Below are 21,451 nucleotides of genomic sequence, written 5' to 3'. Positions count from 1 at the left end.
GTCCCGGTGCATTCACACACATTCACACACAGCAGACATGTGCACACATGTGGGCCCGAGGACCAATTACAATCCAATTCCGGTGCACTAGTATGGGGTGAGGATTGTCTGCTGCCCCCCCCCCCCCCAAGGTCTCGGGTATGTGACACTTATTAGGACCTTATTACGGCAGTGCTGGCGAATACAACGCCCCTCTAATGGGAGGCAACCGCTCTTATATTACTTCCAATTTGACGCGGTGCTTGCTGCCACCAGAGTTTAGAGTGAGATCAGTGGGATCTCTGGCTATAAGCAATTATTATAATCATATGTAATATTATAATTTGCAATTCTTGGTTCATTTTGCATGCATGTATGTATGTATGGGTCATTTAACGGTTGCTTTTTGAAAAGATTTAGGGTAATAAAGGACATTTTTGGGGGGTATAGTTTAATACTTGGATTTCAGGCATTGTGACTAAATGATAAAATATCCTGTCAGCTTCAGGATACATACCGTTACACTGAAAAGCATCTGTGTATTGTTCTGCCATCTCTGCGTAGCATTTTCATTTAATTACATTATCATACTTCATTCGCACGCCGCCATTGCTCTGCAGTTCTCGCGGGCCTAAGCGGTGCCAGAAAGTGCACCTTGCCGCTCGTCCTCGAAAGCCTTTAAAAGTATGCGCCGTGGCAGTTTTGCTTCTTTCCGTCAGTTTTGCCAGTTCCCAGCGTGCTAAACATTAGGCTTACTGCCAAACTCCACAATGTGGTAGAACTAACTGGTTCTTAGCACAACCTGGCCACCGTCTGCTCTTATCCATATGGTCAATTTGTCTTCCGCTCTCACACTGAAGGGAAAACAAACGAGCGCGCGCACACACACACACACACACACACACACACACACACACACACACACACACACACACACACTTCTTTCGTTCTCTACCCCTCTGCAGAAACAGCACTGCCCTCCTACCTCGTCTTTTTCCTCATTAATTCCCCTCCTCCCTGTCTTTTCTCTCCCTCTTTCCCCCGCTTCCCTCCCCTGGCCGACCCACTTCCCCCCTCCGCCCTTACGCAGGTAACATTCGGACAGTTTGGAAACTCTTTTGTCTGCCGTCTCGCAATCACTCGCTAAGTAAGCCGTTTGGCTTCTGCTGCCTCCGCTGTGGAGAGTTTACTCCACCCAGCCATGTGTCTGTGGATGGCGGGGGCGAAGGGTAAGCCTGAGCGAAGCAAACATAATGCAGCAAAGTCGTGATTTCAGCAATAAGTTACGGCCACGCGAGAGAGAGAGAGAGAGAGAGAGGAAGCAGACATTGTGGTTAATTCCACGGTAGCTTAAGAATTAACAATTATAGTGATGTCGTCCAGTTCCTGACCCAAATTTGTATTGCATTCCTGACTAATTGTGCAGTAATCTTGATTGCAATTTGTTTTCTTTGGCATACTTGCCACTCGAATATTGGAGCAAAATGTAAGACAGGATGTAAAAACTGATGTCACTGGAATCATGTCTTGATATATTTTGCTGTTTGCCAGGCCGTGAGTCATCCTGCCTCGAGATGCAGCAGGGAGCAAAAAGCTGTCAACCTGCTTGTGTAACGCTGCTAAAATAAATCAGACGCCAATGAACATTGCAACAATGTGAAATACCCAAGTGGAGTTCATCACGGGTTTTTTCAGAGTATGGTTGCCAATGGTTACATCGATCACACTGTCATGTTACTAAGGTAAAGACATTTCACTTGTTTGTTTTTTTTGGGGGTGGGGTGGGGGGGGGGGGTAATGCCTAATTCTGCTCAATTAAACAGCGCAAAAGTGTATTCATTGAAGGCCATGGCTGACTCGTTGCACTTTCAGAATGAGTGAAGGAAAATGGGGAAAACGTGGCTGGATTTGAGACAAAAATGGAGATGAAAGTGGCTACTGACCACGTGAAAAAAAAGGATAACTTTAGAGGGTAATTATGGTGTACAGACTTGACATGCGCTGATCCCTCCACTCCACCTCCAGCTGAAAAGTAGCACACGGAACCAGAACAGAAAACAGTTCCGCTTTGTTGACTGTTCCCGGAACCTGATCAGCTCTAAAAGCGTTGTCAGCGTGGGTTCCTGCAGTGATGAGGAGCTAGTTATTGCCTTGCGCCACCAGTGGGGTTCACTTTTTAAGATGTCAGTTCGGTCGATCAGCCGCGAGTCTTCGTGGTCTCACAAGGTGCTGAACGGGGATTAGCACATTTAAACAAAGCACCAATGGTCAGTGCTGCTGATCTGGGAAATTAGGCTGCACTAGCTCCTGTCTGCGCACGTATGGCACAAAGCCAGCGTACGAGCTTGTTTTGTGAAAATGATCAAACACGTAAGAGTGTGTGTGGGCCCACATTCCATGCCAGTGATTTTAATACATGAACCAGGCAAACATATTAGACCCATAAATTACTGAGCGAGTGCCGCATTACCGTCTGATTACTGAATGCTGTGGGTCCACCGGCAAGAGTTTGAGATGTGTAAATCAGATAAACAGATCCTCAAAAATCAGGAAGACTCATTTACTCCACCTCAGCTCTTGCCTCTTGGCTTTGGTCCATCTACATACTTTCTCGCTTCCCTCAATTTCGAATTGGTTCAAACTGCCTTCCCAAACCCTTACACACACTGCCCACTGCCAATCACTAATCGGCTCTTCCATTAAGCCAGTCAGCTGCTTCTGTCCTGCCGTCATTTCCATCACCACCTGCTTTTCAAGGCGTTTTTGAACCTCTTATCCTGACCTGAGGCTGAGTAGGACTCTAGGGCATGTCTGAGCAAGTGTGAAGTAAGTTGCAATAGAACCGGTTGAACAAAAAACAGAGTGCTCTCGGGTCAAGGACCCCTAAACTGACACAAATTAGACCACGGACCGTCATTTGGTAAGATCTCGTCCCAGTGGCCCCCATCTCATATGGTTTTAGCTTTTAGATGTTTTATTACAGAAAGTGTATGAAATCCATGACCGAAACAAGTCATGCATTCTGTCATTGTGTTGCTTACGGATGGAAATACGCTTAATAAACACAAGAAATTATTCCCCTTTTTGCCGGGGACCCCCCTGGAACCCCACTTGCAGAACCACTGGTCCATCTAAAGTTCTCCAGGTCCACAAAAATATATTTTTTCAAGTATTTAAGAACTCGATGGGGTGTTACAGTGTTGCCATGGATGCATGTTGCGCACTCTGTGGTTTGGATTGTTACAGTGCATCCTCCTCTCTGAAATGTTGTAGCCCTGAAAAAGCCAAAAAAAAAAAAAAAAAAATGTATAATGGTTCATCACTCTGAGACGTTTCGGCCAGTTGAGAACTGTCGCAAGAGAACCTCATTACTTCAAACTGGAGGGGAGCAGCGTCTCCTTGCAGCAGAAAACACAGCAGCCATTAGGTGGCGTGCGGACAAAAACACTGGCGACAATCGCCTTGAACGGATCCTGATCCTCCTCCTGCTCGGGCGAATCTGGATGCTTCCAGTGAAAATACCAAAAACGATGACAAACGTGAACAGGGGTCCCGTGTCCCGGTGTTTTCATGTTCTGCATGTAAATGAAATTACATTTACAACAACAGAAGGCCTGATTCGACGGGAATGTGAGCCTCTCGCTCGAGGTCGTAGCCCCCTCGGATCTCCACTGACCAGATCAGCTGATTGTGTGTGTGTGTGTGTGTGTGTGGGGGGGGGGGGAGTGTTTTATTCAGAGAACCTAATCTTTTGATGATGAAAAATATTGCCCGGATTTCCATCCCATCAGTGCTGTATCTAACGTAATCTCCTTTGACGGAAAGCTCTTTTTGATGTTTTATTGTCTCTGTGCAGCTCCTCGTTCTTTCCCTCCACATCGCTCTCTCTCTCTCTCTCTCTCTCTCTCTCTCTCTCTCTCTCTCTCAGGCACACACACATAAGCACACACAGCGGGAGGCTGAGGGTGTAAATGTGTGTGTGTGCCCTGATTGTTCTCAAAGGGACTTGGTAAGGCTAAAGCCTCTGGGTGCTACCGGGAAGCCATACATTCAAACTAGGAAATACAAGTTGTGCAGACAACTCTCTCTCTCTCTCTCTCTCTCTGTCTCTCTCTCTCTCTCTCACAGTTTTGGCTACCTTCCTGTTAGTCAGCACGCAGTTTAATGTGGGAGCGCATGATGTGTTATGTGAAGTGGGAACGTCAGTCTCCTTTCCAATTTTCAACTTTTATCGCTTTGGCTCGCAAAAAATAAAAGACTCAAAAACAGCAAAAAGTCAGTTAAAGTGAGACAAAGAGCGCATTTATATGCAATTTACTGTCAAACTCAGCCTCCACTTACACTAAGATGTGAAGAAGGATGGTCCTATTCTAGAAGCTTTCGTGTCCTTCACTCAGGAGGCCACTTTATCAGACACACATGTACAATCTAACGCCAATCTGCCATAACTATCTATCTTTTGCTGGAATGTGTAAATTCAGTTGTCGTAGTGTGGTGTTTTACTGTATTACATTAAGAGGTGTTCTCGTCCCCGCCATCATACCTCATGTACGTAGACAGGGATGTTTATGCTTAATATCTTTTTTTTTAGCTGGATGATTTCTGATTTTTTTATTGTTTTTGCTTTCTGTTCTCAGTCCAGTCAGATTGGTTAAAATCTTGGAGCAATTTGTGTGAGTGTAACCCAAACCATTCAGTAAACTGCTCATGAATTCTTTATGGGCTGGAAGAGTCAACAGCATTCCCGTTCAGTGTTGTTTTTCCCCATCCAAAGAGGCACTTGCAATGCATTGACTAAATATCGAGTAAACAAGCTCAGTAATAGCGTTCGAATTCGAACCTGATTGCTTCTTATTTAGAGAGGTTTGGAGTTCAATTTTGTTCCACGTTCATTCTGATTTGTTAGTTGATGAAATCTTAAGCGGAGAGGTAAAAATGAAACACCAAAGTAAAACAAAAACCTCATGTATGCGGGGAGGGACGGCAGAGTAGTCTCATCCACAAAGAGCTTTCCAGCCCACAGGGGGGCGAGTTTTTCGATATTCAATAGATTTTCGGTGGAGTATTCCTTTAAAATGTGTGTGGCATTTGAGACCTTTCCTGTCAGTTATTTCACGCGTCACAGAGTCACACATACAGACAGTCTCTCTCTCTCTCTCTCTCTCTCTGGCTGTATTTCAAAAAGCATTTTGTCGCCACATATTTAGCTGCAAATCGCATTTTTAATGGCCAAACCTCTTCTGTTTTAAATTTTGGGATTTTTGGCAAATAGCTCATATTAAAGGTTAATGTGAAATCTTACATCAATTTGTCGGCATTCACGTTCTCCTTTATGTTCACCTTTCTGCTTTACACAGTCACTGCTGGGTTCATTTTTAAAAAAGGTAATACATCACTCATTATGGCTTTCTCCCCGAGCGCAATAGGTTAATTCATACCACGAGCCCCCGATGTAAGCCCTTCATTTTGGGTTGAATTGGTGCAGTCCATTCAGCAGCTGACAGAACTGAGCTGCTCGTCCTGTGGACGATCAGGGAGCTCAATTGTTTTTGTCCTTGTCGTATTTGTGTGTATAAAACAGGAAGTCTGTGCTTTTTTCTTTTTTTTTCTTTTTTTTTACAGAAATCATTGGTTGGACCTAGTAATTATCTGATAAATAAAGCAAATAATAAAAAGTACAATTACTATTAGTTATTCATTGACACACAGGGCATAACAATAATACCTTGCTGTCCTTTGTCTGTGTTGCTTAGACTTCCAACCACAAGGTCATACACTACACAACGTTCCGCATTACCAACAGAGATTGTCACATGTACAAAAAGAAAGGCAGAGGAACAGCAAACCGCAAGCGTTAGTCGCTCACTTGACGGCTGCGAGGAGTGTTAGAAGTGAAATAGATGCAAAGCTGCAGCTGTGGTGTTAGCTTAGCACAGAACGGGAGTACTGTTGCCGTGGACGCAGTAGCCCTGTCCATGGCGGCGTGTAAACCGTTAACCCGCTACGTCTCAGGTGTCCTGCTGAGCGATAGCAAGTCAACACATCCCATGAAGACGAGCAAAACCATTGCTCGTTGCTCCACCCCGGCCGATACGCCACCACCCACAAAAACCCCATGCTGCACGCTTTATGTCGACGAGATCACCGAACAATCGTTTTGAACAAAACAACGGATGTAAAATGGAACAAGGCGGTTAACCGGAGCACATACTGGCACGCGAAGGGCCCTGGCAGCCAGAATCAGGAACAACGTTTGGGTGAAAAGAAGGGGCGAGTTGGCCAGTCGTAGAATCAAATCAAAATCAACACATTGCCCACCTCATTAAATTAGCTATTTCCGCAGCAGCAGCAGCAGCTCACGTCTCTCAGCAAAGCCATCTATAACCAGGTCACTGTCCCCGCTCTGCCTCAGTCCACTGCAGATGTACTATCCTCAATGAGTAACTGGTATAATATTACATATTAAATAAAAATCACACTGTTAATATCATAGTAGAATAATAGTAGAGTCTTCATTTATAATATATAATGTTGGAATATTCATGTGATTTTATATAACAGAATACTTTATACCACTAGTATAATATGAATTCCAATATTTTGTTCCTTCAATAAACGCTTGTGCAAGAAAAATGCTCTATAGCACTAATGCTAACAGAACATGCAAAAACAATGAGTTGAACATTTCCAAAGTTTGCTGCAGAACGTCATCCTATTTTTGATGTCCCGCCCCCCATCCCGGCTGCGATTGGTCGCTTCATGAAAAGGGACATTGACGGGCGCATCGGCTCCGTGGAGAGTTGAAGACGTTTCGACAAAAGGCACCCGAGACGCTGACAGATGTAATACCCAACAGCCCACTTGCCTGGGCCTGTCAGCCACACGGCACTTGGTTATTTTCATTTAAGCGGGGGCTGCGGTAATTTAAACATATTTATATTTTTTTCACATGGCCAGTCCTACTATGGTTACCATGAACACTCCGCTGCTGAAAATAGTCCCCAACACATGCTCCGTCTATTCCTGTTTGAGTAATGTCTGCTAATATCTACCAGCTGTTTATGAAATTATTTTATTTAAAAAAAACAAAAAAAAACAACAACTATACACTTGTGTTGCTATTTTAAAGATTTCCATCTTCAGCAGGAACACGTGAACTCGGCGAGTGCCGCCGGACGGTGTGGTCCGAAAGTATGAGTCAGAGACGGACTAATACGTGGTTGGTTTTGGTCTCTTCGTGGGGTTTGTTGGCAGCATTGAACTTAGAGTTCAGCAACAGTTGACTGTGCGCAGCAGAGAGCAGCGTGGCACCAGGCCTGAACAACTTCATTCCTGCATGACGCTGCGCCGGAAAACAGGCCAAAAAGCACAACACAGCCCTCAGGCAACAGGGAGAGAAATATTTCTCCACTTGTCAAACAAACACAAATTGTTGATCGCACTAACGCTTCGGTCCCTCTGGACCTTCGTCAAGGCGTTACAACATTGATCTTGAATAGACAGTGCTCCGCCCGTCCTGCGTACACGCAGGTGGGACAATTCATTCATTGTCCCGCTGTAATTCCACGCAGAAGGAAAAGAAGAAGAAGATACAGAGGACAAGAAAAAGAGACAAAAAAAAAACAAAAACAAAAACAAAGACGGGAACACATGTGACACCGCAACACATAATGAAGTGTATGTACGCGAATGTTTACAACTGAACTGAAACATGAAATGAATGACAACATCGGCCTTGCAGCTTTCGTGAGTAATACTATGAACTACTTGTACCTTGAGTGTACCATAAGTGGGTCTATTAAAGGCCTGAATGTGGAGGGATGAAAAAACGACTTAATTCAAAAGTCACGACGGCCCTCGTCACCTTGGACCTTGGACTTCAGGACCAAAGTTCAGGAGCCTGATCCAACGAGGCGACGTGAGGGAGTACGGACCGAGAGGAACAGTGACGGGGAGTGTTGACCGTTTAAAAAGACTTCACCTAATGCTCCTCGGGGGGCGGTCACCGGTTCACACCCTGCAGCACATGTGAAAGGAACACGAAGGGAAAAAGTGAGCCGACCGCGGTCAGCACGTGTCGAAAAATGTCAAGGCGTCATTATTATTGACGTTTATTATATACAACACACAAAAGAGACTTCTCTGTTCAGTGTCACACTGTTTGTGTTTTGCTCTCGGCGCTGTCTTCATCTCTCCCCCTCTCTGCGTATTGTTCGATCCCAGCCGGTGTGTTTAAGACCAGTGCTAACGCGCGCGGCGGTCTTTCGCTTTTCGTCCCTTTGTGAAATAGACGGAAAACATAACAGGCAGACTGCGAGGACCCTCTGCGTTTGTTTGTGTGTGTCGTGTCCACCGCGACACACACAAACACACGCGCACGCAAACACATGCAGAGTGCGCCCAACAGGCAAGCGTTTCCTCGCCACGCAGGCTGCTGCCTCCTGACTGTTTCCATCGCGGAGCCACAGGCCTGTTTCTGCCCCGCTGCTCTGTCCACGCCACGTTTTCTGTGCCTCTGATGTTGTGGGCCACAGAAGAGAGCCCCCGCGAAACCCTCCATCCCAGCGCTCCTGCGTCTCATCAGCGGCCAATCTTTCTCAAATCCACCAGAAGTAGAAGGGGAAATTAGGCAGGGCCCCCCTGTCCCCCCCCCCGTCTCTAGAAGAACTGCTTGACAGGTATTATCTGTCATTTCAGCCGGATGAAAATTGAAAAGAGCGTGATTATTCCCCGCAGTGCTCTGTTCTTCCTGAATCCACCCAGATGAGACTCTTCACTCTGCTATGCAAGAGTTGGAAGTGATTCGACGTTGGACTGGATAAAGTTTGAGTTGAATTCTGCCAGATTGCAGCGTCCGACGTCACAATATATACATGTATTCAGTGAGTCAGCGTGTCTCTGTCACTGAACGTTCAACCCGTTCTTTTTTTTTTTTTTTTTTACAATAAGCAGCTGCAGAGACACAATCAGCAAATAAGCTTTTGTTGCTTTCATAATTATTTATGTATTTCATTATTAAGAATTGCTGGAACTGAGAGAATGTACTTAGTTAATAGAATTGGTTGGTTGTTAGGATACCTGAACCACAGCAGACGACGTAACCCCATATGAGAAGTTTATTATTATTATTATTATTATTATTATTATTATTATTTTGAGGACGTGATGTCAGCAGATTAGGGCTGTGGAACGTCTCGTCCTCTTCGTTGGGTCTTTTTTTTTTTGTCCCGTCCCATGTTGTGTGCCGCACGTTTCCTGTTTTATTTTGTAGTTACTTACCTCTCCTCTCGACACTTCACTTCCCGCCAGCCTGATTACCGGCCCCCGCCCCTGATCAGTTTCACCTGTCCCTCGCTAGTTTCTCACCTGGGTGTATTTAGCCTGCGTGCTCCCCCTCCTTCTGTGCCAGTTCGTCTTTGTCCTCCGTGTCAAACGTTCCAGCATTCTTCCTAGTGTCCTGTGCTTCCAGTTTTAGGTTTCTGACTTACCTAAACCCCCGACTACGCCTCTGCCTCCTCCCTGTCTGATTTATCTGCCTGGTTTGGCTGATTGCCTGCTCCAAGCAAAGACTGCATTTTTTCCTTCGTGCTAAAGGGCCCCCGTCCTTGTGCACCCGGTCGTTACAGGCTGTAGCTAAGGATTCCATTCATTATTAATTCTTTTTTTTTTTCTTCAATCAGTCAACAGTCACTCATTTTCATAAAATTGCAATGAGCCCAAGGTGACGTCTTATAAAAAGCCTTGTTTTGTCTGACCAACAGTCAAAGATACTCACTTTGTGATGATACAAAACGCATCAAAACACAAGAAGCAGCAACTTCTGGACAGTTTTCTTCTCATGAATGACTTGAACTATTAATTCATTCATTAATTAGATCAATTTTCTGCCCATCAACTAATAGATTAACCAGTCATCATTTCAGCTCCGCGGCAGATATTGTAACTGTTGGTCTCATTGTTCTAAACGCACACAGAGAGATCAAGGTGAAACTAATCTTCCTCTGCGCGCAGACCCCCTAGAGGCCCCTCGGATCAGAGAGCCCTGACGCACCCTCGACCCAATTTATGTTAGAATGATTATAGACGAGGCTTCGTTTGATGAAAATACGCTGTGATATTGTGACAAAACTGTGAGGGGTTTACACAGCAAGAAGCTTCGTCGTTGTGTTGGTACAAATCGAATCTGTTCGCAGGTCATTGGTAGACTGAGGTGTTCATAAGTGATGCCTGTTAACTCCTGAGTCAAGTCTCAAGTCAATAAAGCTGATTCTGATAATGATCAAGTGTGTCTCTGTAAGTTATCCCTGTGACCAACTATTTGTAATTTGCTGAGCAAAATGTTGGACGGAAGTTTCCGTCTGTTTTTTGTTAACCGCAGCGTCTTTATAAAAAGGTCAAGTCCAGGTGAAGTCACGAGCAAAATCTTCCATATATACAGCATATATGTGTGTGTGTATACGCGATGGGAATTACCTGACAGGATAATAAACAAAAACAAACTCAGTGGCTCATTAAAATAGAGTGCAAATGATCAATGTTGCTGATCTGGTGAATTAGGTTGTGTCTGTGCGTGAGTTTTGTAAAGGCTGAGTGGACTGGTTACAGTGGGACAGAGAGGCTGAGTGGACTGGTTACAGTGGGACAGAGAGGGTTACAGTGGGACAGAGAGGGTGAGGCACTAGTTACAGTGGGACAGAGAGGGTTACAGTGGGACAGAGAGGCTGAGTGGACTGGTTACAGTGGGACAGAGAGGGTTACAGTGGGACAGAGAGGGTTACAGTGGGACAGAGAGGGTGAGGCACTAGTTACAGTGGGACAGAGATGGTTACAGTGGGACAGAGAGGCTGAGTGGACTGGTTGCAGTGGGACAGAGAGGGTGAGGCACTAGTTACAGTGGGACAGAGAGGGTTACAGTGGGACAGAGAGGCTGAGTGGACTGGTTACAGTGGGACAGAGAGGCTGAGAGACTGGTTACAGTGGGACAGAGAGGGTTACAGTGGCACAGAGAGGCTGAGTGGACTGGTTACAGTGGGACAGAGAGGGTTACAGTGGGACAGAGAGGCTGAGGGAGTGGTTACAGTGGGACAGAGAGGCTGAGGGAGTGGTTACAGTGGGACAGAGAGGCTGAGGGAGTGGTTACAGTGGGACAGAGAGGGTTACAGTGGGACAGAGAGGCTGAAGGACTGGTTACAGTGGGACGGAGAGGCTGAGTGGACTGGTTACAGTGGGACAGAGAGGGTTACAGTGGGACAGAGAGGCTTGAGGGACTGGTTACAGTGGGACAGAGAGGGTTACAGTGGGACAGAGAGGCTGAGTGGACTGGTTACACTGGTACAGAGAGGCTGAGTGGACTGGTTACAGTGGTACAGAGAGGGTTACAGTGGGACAGAGAGGCTGAGTGGACTGGTTACAGTGGGACAGAGAGGCTGAGTGGACTGGTTATAGTGGGACAGAGAGGGTTACAGTGGGACAGAGAGGCTGAGGGAGTGGTTACAGTGGGACGGAGAGGCTGAGTGGACTGGTTACAGTGGAACAGAGAGGGTTACAGTGGGACAGAGAGGCTTGAGGGACTGGTTACAGTGGGACAGAGAGGGTTACAGTGGGACAGAGAGGCTGAGTGGACTGGTTACACTGGTACAGAGAGGCTGAGTGGACTGGTTACACTGGTACAGAGAGGCTGAGTGGACTGGTTACAGTGGTACAGAGAGGGTTACAGTGGGACAGAGAGGCTGAGGCACTGGTTACAGTGGGACAGACAGGCTGAGGCACTGGTTACAGTGGGACAGAGAGGGTTACAGCGTGACAGAGAGGCTGAGGGACTGGTTACAGTGGGACGGAGAGGCTGAGTGGACTGGTTACAGTGGGACAGAGAGGCTGAGGGACTGGTTACAGTGGGACGGAGAGGCTGAGTGGACTGGTTACAGTGGGACGGAGAGGCTGAGTGGACTGGTCATATCATGCACTGAGAATGAACAAGCAGAGGACTGTGGACGAGGCTCGGAGCGCCGTTCAGACAGCTGAGCACAATAACAAACAAACTGCTGGATGTTACTTTTGTCTCCAGTTGACAGCGTCAACAACCACCGTTGCCTAGCGATGCAGCACTGTGCGTGTGTGTGTGTGTGTGCGTGTGTGTGTGTGCGTGTGCATGTGTGTGTGTGCTATGCGGCGTGTAAGAAGAACTCTGCAGTCTCAGTCGCTGTGGAGTTTATATTGTTTATACGTCTCGGTGCTGTCTGCCTTGGTGATGCTTTCTTCTACTGTTGACTCGATAAGAAGTGTTGTTAAGGTCATTTAATGTATGCGGCTTAATGCTTGTTGCACCCTCAGTCGTGTCCATAGATTTTGTATTTGTTGTCAGTTTGGTTCAATCGTCTGAGTTATGTCCTCTTCTAGGAAGGCCACACTGAGGCTTGTGTAATTGATAATCATTTGTATGATCAGCCGTCTATATTAATTGTTGGTTTGGACAATTCCACCAGTGTATACAATCTATTTCTATCTATTTTGTTGCCCAATAGTGAACCATATCATTATATATTATTTAAAAATGTAACCCAGTAGTGTTCACTTGATTTAACATGTACATTGTTACTTGACAAAATGTATTTAAAGTGCTTTTCCTTAAGTATAACATTCTAGTACTGTTTCCATCCCTGGTTTTCTCTATAAAGGAGATACAGGCTGCTGATGAGCCACTTGTCTGGCTCTATTTATGTCATTTCCGCGAATGGTCTGCCTCCAAACAGTGCCTCTGATGTGGGGGTGAGAGTGGGGTTTCTCCGCAGACTACAGCCAAAGGAGAGAGGATGGCGAACAATGCCGGACAATCCTGGCCCGTCCATTGATGGTTTTCCAGCTTGTTTAAGGCTGCAGCCTCTGATGCAACTTGCACGATGATGAGATTAAAGGATTTAACGGATTAAGGTTAGCCCAGGAAAATGTGGCTAACGTGTATTCCCATCTCTGTTAGCCCTTATTAAAAGCTAATGAGAGCAGCCAATTTTGCTCTTGCTCTGTGCAAAGTTAACGTGGAGAAAAGCCTGCCGGCGCTTATTTTCCTTAATGATAATCAGATATTAGCATCAGTAAGGTCACAGGAGCACAATTAGAAGCACAAGAGGAGTGCTTTTTACATGTCACGGAGTCACTGTTTTCTCCGGCGTGCTCTGTGTGTCTTTGTGTTCTTGCTCTTACTGCAGGCTTCATGTCCCAAGAGGTGCAAAAATAGCAAGTTATCAGCACGTATAATTAAAATGATGGTCTACGCGCAACATTATGGGCTTGATTTGGATCCGTTCGTCGAGCCTTTTGCTCTTCCTTGTGCGTTATCTCCACCGCCACTGGTCAGATTTTGGGAAATGTTCGTGAAATGCTGCTCCTCATTGCTCCACTCAGAATTGCATGGTTATTTTTGTAAAATGATAATAATAACAGGAACATCAAAAGGCTATAAAAGCTGTAAAAATAAACTGGATTGACAAGAAAAACGTTGCTTTATAAAGGCGACTTAGTATAGAATATGACTGTCAGGATCTGAAGCTTTAAATAGGGTTGTTTGGTAATATGTCGTCCTGTGGAAAAAGTAGTCATTTCACTCCGGCTTGGCAGTACTTCCTTGGAGCGCATGTTGTCAGACCCCCGCTGGCCTTGTTTCACTGCCACTGTCATTGTTTTCATACAAATTGGGGGGGGGGGGGATGTGTGCCAGTGTTCTTGAGGAATACTTTTGAGTCGGACGTGCTGGCTGAAATGCTGAAGTGCTTTGTTGTTGTGGGTAGCAGGGGATGCAGCAATCATATCAGAAGCAAAAAACAAAAAAACAATCCCAGAAATTCGGGAAAGGCTTTTAGAAAGTACATACACACCACGAGGGCGGCCGCGAGTCTCTGACAGCGAGGAGGAGAGATGAGAGGCAGCAGCCATTTCTGGCATAACAGGAAACTGTTACATATGACTGAGTCATGACTCGACCATATCTGAGATGAAGGCTCTTCTTTCAGAACTGCACTCAGTGATGAGCGCATTCATTCCTCACCCCCGAACGAACGCGACCAGGGAATGTTAATTCACGTATCCGGCACGTACCTGTTCTTTGACAACATATTTCATTTGTTGCATTACTAAAACTCTTTTATGGTTGTGTGTAGGCACTCACAGCACTTGGTTAAGGTCAGGGAAAGATCATGGCCTTTGGTTTAATCCAGAAAAATCCGCAGTGACTGGACCGTTTGTTAACATTTAGCCGAAACCACGATCTTTCCCTCGCGTAAGTCCTGTGTTTTGTGCGCCCGCCGTCCGTTTTGGGAGACCAAAATGTGTCATGTGTCTCCAGGTGCTAGCCTGACTCAGTGGCAGGGATTATGAGAGAGAACCAACCGGGAGTGTGTAGCCAAATTGGCACATCTTGCCGACGTAATCAACTCACTCAAGAGCCTCGACCTCTCTATCCAAGGAGGCTACGCGGGAACAGGGTGCGGGATCCCTTTGCCGCCAGCTGCAACAAGTGGCCTCACTGGTAAGGCTGAAGAGGAGCTGTTGGACTTATCCTGCGACGGGACATTGAAATGCCCGATCCCAGCAGGTGCCTCGTGCAGACTTTTGGCCCTCCCTCTCGCGTGGGGATCCCGAACTCACTGCCGAGGCCGTGCCAAAATTGCTCCCCTTTCCCGCTACTTCCCTCCCTGAGTGCGATGCAATGAAGACTGAGCACAGGGCTCGCTCGCATGTGGAGAACGATGTTAAGAGTCTGCCTGTCATCCATCAGCTCCGACAATGGAGAAGCTGTGTGGTGAGAGAAACCCATCTCATTAATTATTAGGTGAGCCCATCAAGGGAGTTGTCCTGATGCAACAAAAAAAAACCCCAATCAAAAGATCATCGTGAAGTAATAGGCTCAATTACTATGATGGGCTCAGTAACTGTTGTGATTTGTTCAGAACTTTCTGCCAATGATTAGAATTAGGAGCAATAAGTCCATTATTTTAAAGTTGAAGCACTTACCGACAGTCAGCTTTAGGCTGGTCATTTTAAATGCCTGGGTTTGTTAGGACTATGCCAGTCTTGCTACTGTTGGTTTAAAGATCAATTCCTTGATAAGTATAAATGCTGTCAAGTTGAGTCCAAATGCAATTGGAATAAAATGACCCTCTGTTTAAAAGTATGTTAAAAGAATGTATTATATGGTCTTGACATGATTCTGTTTACCACTACGAAACAGGCCTGGGGCATTTAGGTTGAAATGTTTTCGAACCCTAACCCTTGGACAAAGTTTTCCCCTGTTGGGGGTCCCTGGCCCCAGAAAAGCTTGAGAACCCCTGACCTGAACAACAAAGCAGGTTTTTCAGCACTGCCTTCCAAAAGATGGAAACGACGCGTGGCTGATCTGATGCCCTCATCGTCAGCAACCACATAACCGTGACAAAAAGATTCGTGTCATATTGTCTGACCTGGAATCTCTGCGGTTCTGTTTAGGCAACTAAAGCTACTTGGTTAAGGCTAGGGTTATGGTTCTCAGAAACACACCATCTTTGGGATGCAAAGAGTGACCGGATTTTAGAGATACTGCGGTCATGAGTTCTGCATGTGTTTTTGGCTGGTTAGAATAATGACAAACTAGTAAGCTGATGGTAATGCTATTCCATCATTACCAGGCACAAATTCATGCGAAAGGTCTTTTTTTTTTCAATGTAATTTATCTGTCAACCACCAAGTCGATGTGGTCTCCAATCATTACCCCAGAAGACTGTTTCCACGTCTGATTTCCACCAAAACAGGTTGCCGAAACCCTCTCATTCTCAGGCCTATTGAGGACGTCACCTCAGTGCCCTCGATGGACGCAGCGGGACAGGCTCAATTGTGAAGAGGATTGATGAAGATGCCCAGTGAACATGGCAGGGATTGTAACCCTTTAGGCACTGCTGAGTATAAATATCACGCTGTGATGGCTGGTCTAGATGGTTTCCACTCCTTACATTTTCACAACTACGTGTTCAGCGACTGTATGAAAATGAGTAGTAGGAGTAATAATGTAATTCAGTCCCACGTATCAACAACTAAATAACAATAAGGCATTTAATTTACAGGGAAATTAAAAGAAAAAGAAAGAAAACAATTGAATAAATCAATCAATAAATAAACAAACAGTAGCTTGGTTCAATAACAGAATCATTTTCACTTCTAGTGCTCAATTTGGTGGATATGTGAAAATTGTTGTCCCATTAACATATCGTCATCCATCCTGAATTCTCTCTGCGTTTTAGTAAGTCATGGCGAAACACACTTTACCAGCTCTATACTGTTGTATTCTTTTGAAATTGTGGGTTGCACCGTGTAGCGCTCCCATCGTAGGTTTATGCAGCTCTTCTTGTACGCCCTTTCGCTGTTGTGACATCTGGTTTCCCTGCACGGGATCAAACACGTTGATCTTATCTGGTCTTTTAACCGATACAAAAACACACGAAAAACAGCCAGGACTTGATTTCAGTCTTCAGAAAAGGAAGACTCAAGAGTATCAATAAACCACCCTCATACGATCTTGCGTCAATAAGTCAGGTTCTGCTGTCGGCCTGCAAAACAGTCGCACGCTGTATTGATGATGTGGATGTTATCGGCTGCTAGCATGCATTAAAGGAGACCAGCTAAGGCAACATAAGGCCACCATCGGAGCCCGACACATTGCCATTTGAGAGAGAAAGCATCATAATACTACAGCCAGCCACAGCCCTACGACACAAGGGTCCACTTTAATGGTATTTATTGTACAAACATTGTCTTAGTGAGCAAATTGCGTCACATTTTCTGGCAGCACTGGAACAAACGAAAGAAGTATTTGCCAAAAACTTTAAAAAAAAAAAAAAAAATGGAAAGAAAGGCAAACACATCAGGAGGATTTTGCCATGTTGCCTTCTCGATGATCACTGGAAGTGTCCCGCAGCTAAAAGCAGAGTCATATGACAATCTGTCCCACTTATGTCACCAAACCTTCACCTGTCATTTCACACTATACTTCCCCTTTCATCTGTAAGCGATGCTGTCATTTCCATTCCATTCAAGCAGAGGCAGAGGGGGACGGAAAGGGAAGGGAAGACAGCAGAGTTTGTGGAAGAAAAACACCTCGGGTTTGAGAGTGAATAGACTCCGCGTGGAAGAAACTGGTCAGCTAAAAGACTTAAAAAGTGCCTTTTGAATGAGTCATTTCTAACCTCCCGCTGTCCCGCAGTGACCAGAGGAGCAGCAGGGGACCACGACAGGCGCCAGCTGAGAGTGTAAGTGGCTGTATAACTGCGAACCAGGCCATCACGCATCTTCACATGCTCACAAGCTGACTTTCCCTGAATAACAGTTAACAAAAGGCGGCCAGCAAAAGAGAGAGAGAGAGAGAGAGAGAGAGAGAGAGGACGCGAAGTGAGAGCCCGCATGATTCACCTCACAATGTTCCGTGCATCCATTGCACGTCTGAAACACAGTCACAGTCGACTCCCCGTGACGCAGTTGCAATGCAGTGCAACGCCACAGATAATTAGAACATGCACTTTTCAGGCAAGTCTGCATTTATGACAGCACAGGCGGCCGTGGCACCGAGAACCTACTCTTAAAGAGCTCATGGAGGGAAAGAGGGAGGCGAAGGAAACGACCAGTAAATATATATATATATATGTATATATATGTATGGATATATATATTCCAAGTTGAGGAAATGGAAATTCAAATTGCAGCCTCAGCGGATGCAGTGTACATCTATCACATTTGGTATTAAATTTGGAGTAATGATAATGGTGACAGTGGTCGACATGAACTCCGGACCTGGCACAGGACTCTCACTGCATTATTTATAGACCACACAGCTAACAGCCTCTGGACACACTGAGAAACCTCTCCCAGCTTGGCACACACTGTCCTCTCCAGCAGAAGAGGTGTGGGGGGGGGGGGGGCGCTTGGCCCAAAAGGGGGCTGCCTCTAGGTTCCAACCCAAGAATCGCAGGACCCCAAAAATGATTAACGTCTCACACGAGCGAGTTTAGTTTCCTCTGCCGTGCACGTCTCCTTTTGTATAGCATGGATCCGAAAAAAAAGATATTCGTGATTGAAACCTGAAGAGATGCGCGGCGAATTCACAATATCCAGGCCATTTTCGGCTCTCTTCCTCTTCATGATTGTGTTCAAAGTTAAAAATGTCAGCTTAAAAAAAAAAAAACGACGGCTGTGTGGTCTAATGTGCAACAGTGTGGTCTAATGTGCAACAGTGTGGTCTAACGTGCAACAGTGTGGTCTAATGTGCAACAGTGTGGTCTAATGTGCAACAGTGTGGTCTAATGTGCAACTTGGACCAAGTTTAGACTTTTTTTTTTCTTTGCTTTACTGAATAATTATTCAAAGTAAAATGATAATCATTTGGTGCAGCTGCTGCCCCCGTCTTCTTCACCATCTAGTGACCCCCTCAGATTTCTCTTGAGACCCTTTGTTGTATTTTATTAGAGGGGATATGGAGTAGATGTGATTTTAAATAGGACAAAATGAAATACTTATATATACCTGTGTATATATATATAAGGGCTATAATAAGGGTTGCCGGAGCATGAGATAAAGGCGAGAGTATTTGATAAGAAACACATGATAGTCAACAGAAATCCAGTGTTCATATAAAGCCATACCTCTGATTGTACGGGTTAAAACCCCTGCAAATGTCGAAGCGTTACCCTCCTGTAACCGTATAAGAAAGGAGTTATATCCCGTTTTGAACTATAACCGCGCTCTCTCTGATGCTCACACGGCAAGGTAAAATTGTTTCCCCGTCCAAAGTCCGTTTGATGTATTGGAGCTGTCAGGCAAATGTGAGTTCCACAGTGGAGGCTGATGTATTGATCTCTCCTGATAAGATTTTTTAAAGATACTGCAGCAATTGCGAGCTTTGAATTCTTGCGCTTCTTCAGACGTTGACATTTGAGTGAAATTTGGAAAAAAAAAAAAAAGAACAAAAAACAAAAAAAAAAAAAAAAGAGAAAGATTTTGTCTTGTTTTATGAGTTTGGAGTTACGAGCCGTCAGACAGACACCTTTTAAATCCCGTTCGCCTGAGATAAGTGACAGCCGTGACGTATGGGCAGTCCACGTTTTCCACGACTGCAATGAATATCTACTGTATTTGTCATATTGACGAGTTGTAACGCTCACTCATAAAAAAACAAAAAACTCAGCTATCAGCCCCCGCACCACATCTCCCCCCCACCCCCATGATCCGGCGGAGCTCATAACTCAGAACAGAAAGAATCAGCAAGAACGTCTGCATATGACAGACTCACGCAAACCTCCACCAGTTTCATCACTCCGCTCTGTGCCCCCGTCGCTCAAAGTGAACAACAGCTCCTCTTTTATCTATTCACAGATTACACACAGAGTATTTAAAGCTCTGACTTTAATCTCCCAGACAAAATACATTTACCATTCCCTCTCATCCCCGTTTAGTCACTCTTTCAAAGAGCCCCACTGCGAACACATTTTTGATTTCGCTTCAATTAGCAGGGACCTCGTGAATCACGGCGCTTAATGTAAAGTCAACCTACAGACACAGAATCAAAAAAACCCCCCCAAAAAAACAGCCCATTTCCAATGAATTAGCTAATCTCCGAACATGTAAGTGAGCAGTTAAAGTTCCACTTCTTCCTTCCCTTCCTCCGTCGGCGCTGAAAACAAAGAACCATATTAAATGAAAGGAAATGAGAAATTGCTGCCCCGCGGGTTCTTTGATCCGGCGTTACACAAATCATAATACCGCCGCTTGAATTAGATTCCTCCCCATCCAGCCCATTTTAATACAGAGGGAGCTGTGTTTGACGGTAACGCACGTTTTCATTACATGCTCTCGTACGCGGACGGGGCTCTGCTGAATTCCGGTGTTATGCTGCATTATTAAAAATCTTAAAAAAAAAAGGGGGGGGGGGGGGGGGATCTATGATCTCGACGTATTTACGGAGGCAGAGCTGAAGAGGTGTCATCACATTGGAGGTTGGAGAGGACAACTTCTCCCTTCCACCTGTTGATCTTCTGAAAGTTAAATCTCTCTCTGTATTTTTCTCGACGACACACACACACACACACACACACACACACACAGAAGTGCAGACCCCCCCCCTTCTCACCTGTATATCTTGTATCTGGTAGAAAATCCCTGCTGGAACCTCTCTCTGAACTCGGTGTACTCGGGACACCTGTGGAAAGGTCCCTTCTCTGACAGCAGCCAGTCCAGCTGCCCCCCGCTCTGCCTCGTGCTGAAGCCCCACACCGAAGAGCCGGACGGGGACGAGGAGGAGGAGGAGGAGGACGAGGACGACGAGGACGAGGAGGACGATGACGAGGACGAGGGGGACGACAGGGAACCGTGGAGCGCCTTCCCGCCGTGTGCCCCGACGCCCACTTGCTCAGCTCGGGCGGGCCACGGCAGCCACAGCAACACCCACGGCAACCATAGGAGCATCAAGGAGGACGCCGACCATCTAGCAAGGCAGGAGGAGCCATGGGAGCACCTCTCTCTTCTCATTGGCCAAGGAGTCGCCATGGTCCCGGTGGTGATGTGCTAGGGCACCTAGGACCGGCATTTCTTCTGACAGTCACCTCCCACTGGCCTGGAACAAGGAAGCACACAGAGAAACATGTTGAAACACATAATTATTGTAGAAGGGAATATCTCTTCTGATTCATAGTTTTGCTGTCACTGATGGACATTTCTGATTACAGTCCTGAATCATGAAGGCAGCATAATGCCCCCCCCCCCCCTCCCCAAAGTGGTATTTATCAAGTTTACATCAATCACCGGCAGTGTGATTGTTTTCACGTCTGCTCTAAATGTGCACATGACAGGTATTCTCCTCATGTCAGAGACACGCACGCAATTATTGTTATTAAGCCGCGAACGTCGATTAAATGCAGAAGTCGGAGGGGCATCGCTTTCATTCCTCCAAAGAAACTTTGTTGCCGTGTAAATTACACGAGGGCACGGCTTCCTGTTAAAGTGTGGTCTTCAGGGCCCATTTGCGCTCGTCATTTCGAGTGATTTCGTTCACTTTTTGTGTACACGTGGACGCAGCTGACGCATCTGTCTTCCAGGGCGGAACGCAAATCAGGGTGGGCTACTGCCTCAGTCCAGCAGGTGGCGGTAATACATCTGAATCTGTGCAGTAGCTGCTGCCAAAAACCACAGAAGAAGAAGTACTTGAGAGTGTGTGTGTGTGTGTGTGTGTGTGTGCACTTAGGCAGCTGATTTCGCAAACAATAACAGTTTAGCTGCGTGGCTAGCCGATGTAGCGCGTCAAGCGGATGAACGAGGAGTGAGACCCTCACCCGTGCAGATCATTGGACCGGCGCACTGGTCAGAGATCAGTCGAACCCCCACAACAGCATGTTTAGCCCTCTGCGGGATTCGTTATATGCGTTGAAATTGCTGGAGCTCAGGGTTTTTACCCTCACACAGTGGAAAC

At 45.9% G+C, this 21,451-nt stretch overlaps 1 protein-coding gene across 1 annotated transcript in view; it reads right to left on the bottom strand.

The window, feature by feature from the left end:
• Positions 1-20,532, bottom strand: part of brinp2 (bone morphogenetic protein/retinoic acid inducible neural-specific 2) — a 101,515-nt gene extending 80,983 nt beyond the window's left edge. The window contains exon 1 of the mRNA XM_070919086.1: positions 20,117-20,532. Coding sequence (XP_070775187.1) covers positions 20,117-20,532 — 416 coding nt within the window. The remainder of the gene's footprint in view (positions 1-20,116) is intronic.
• Positions 20,533-21,451: the final 919 nt, after the last annotated feature.

The sequence above is a fragment of the Enoplosus armatus genome, chromosome 14 (genome assembly GCF_043641665.1).
Source record: "Enoplosus armatus isolate fEnoArm2 chromosome 14, fEnoArm2.hap1, whole genome shotgun sequence".
Lineage (NCBI taxonomy): Eukaryota > Metazoa > Chordata > Actinopteri > Centrarchiformes > Enoplosidae > Enoplosus > Enoplosus armatus.
The sequence above is the reverse complement of the archived record's forward strand: the minus strand, read 5'-3'. Positions and strand labels throughout refer to the sequence as shown.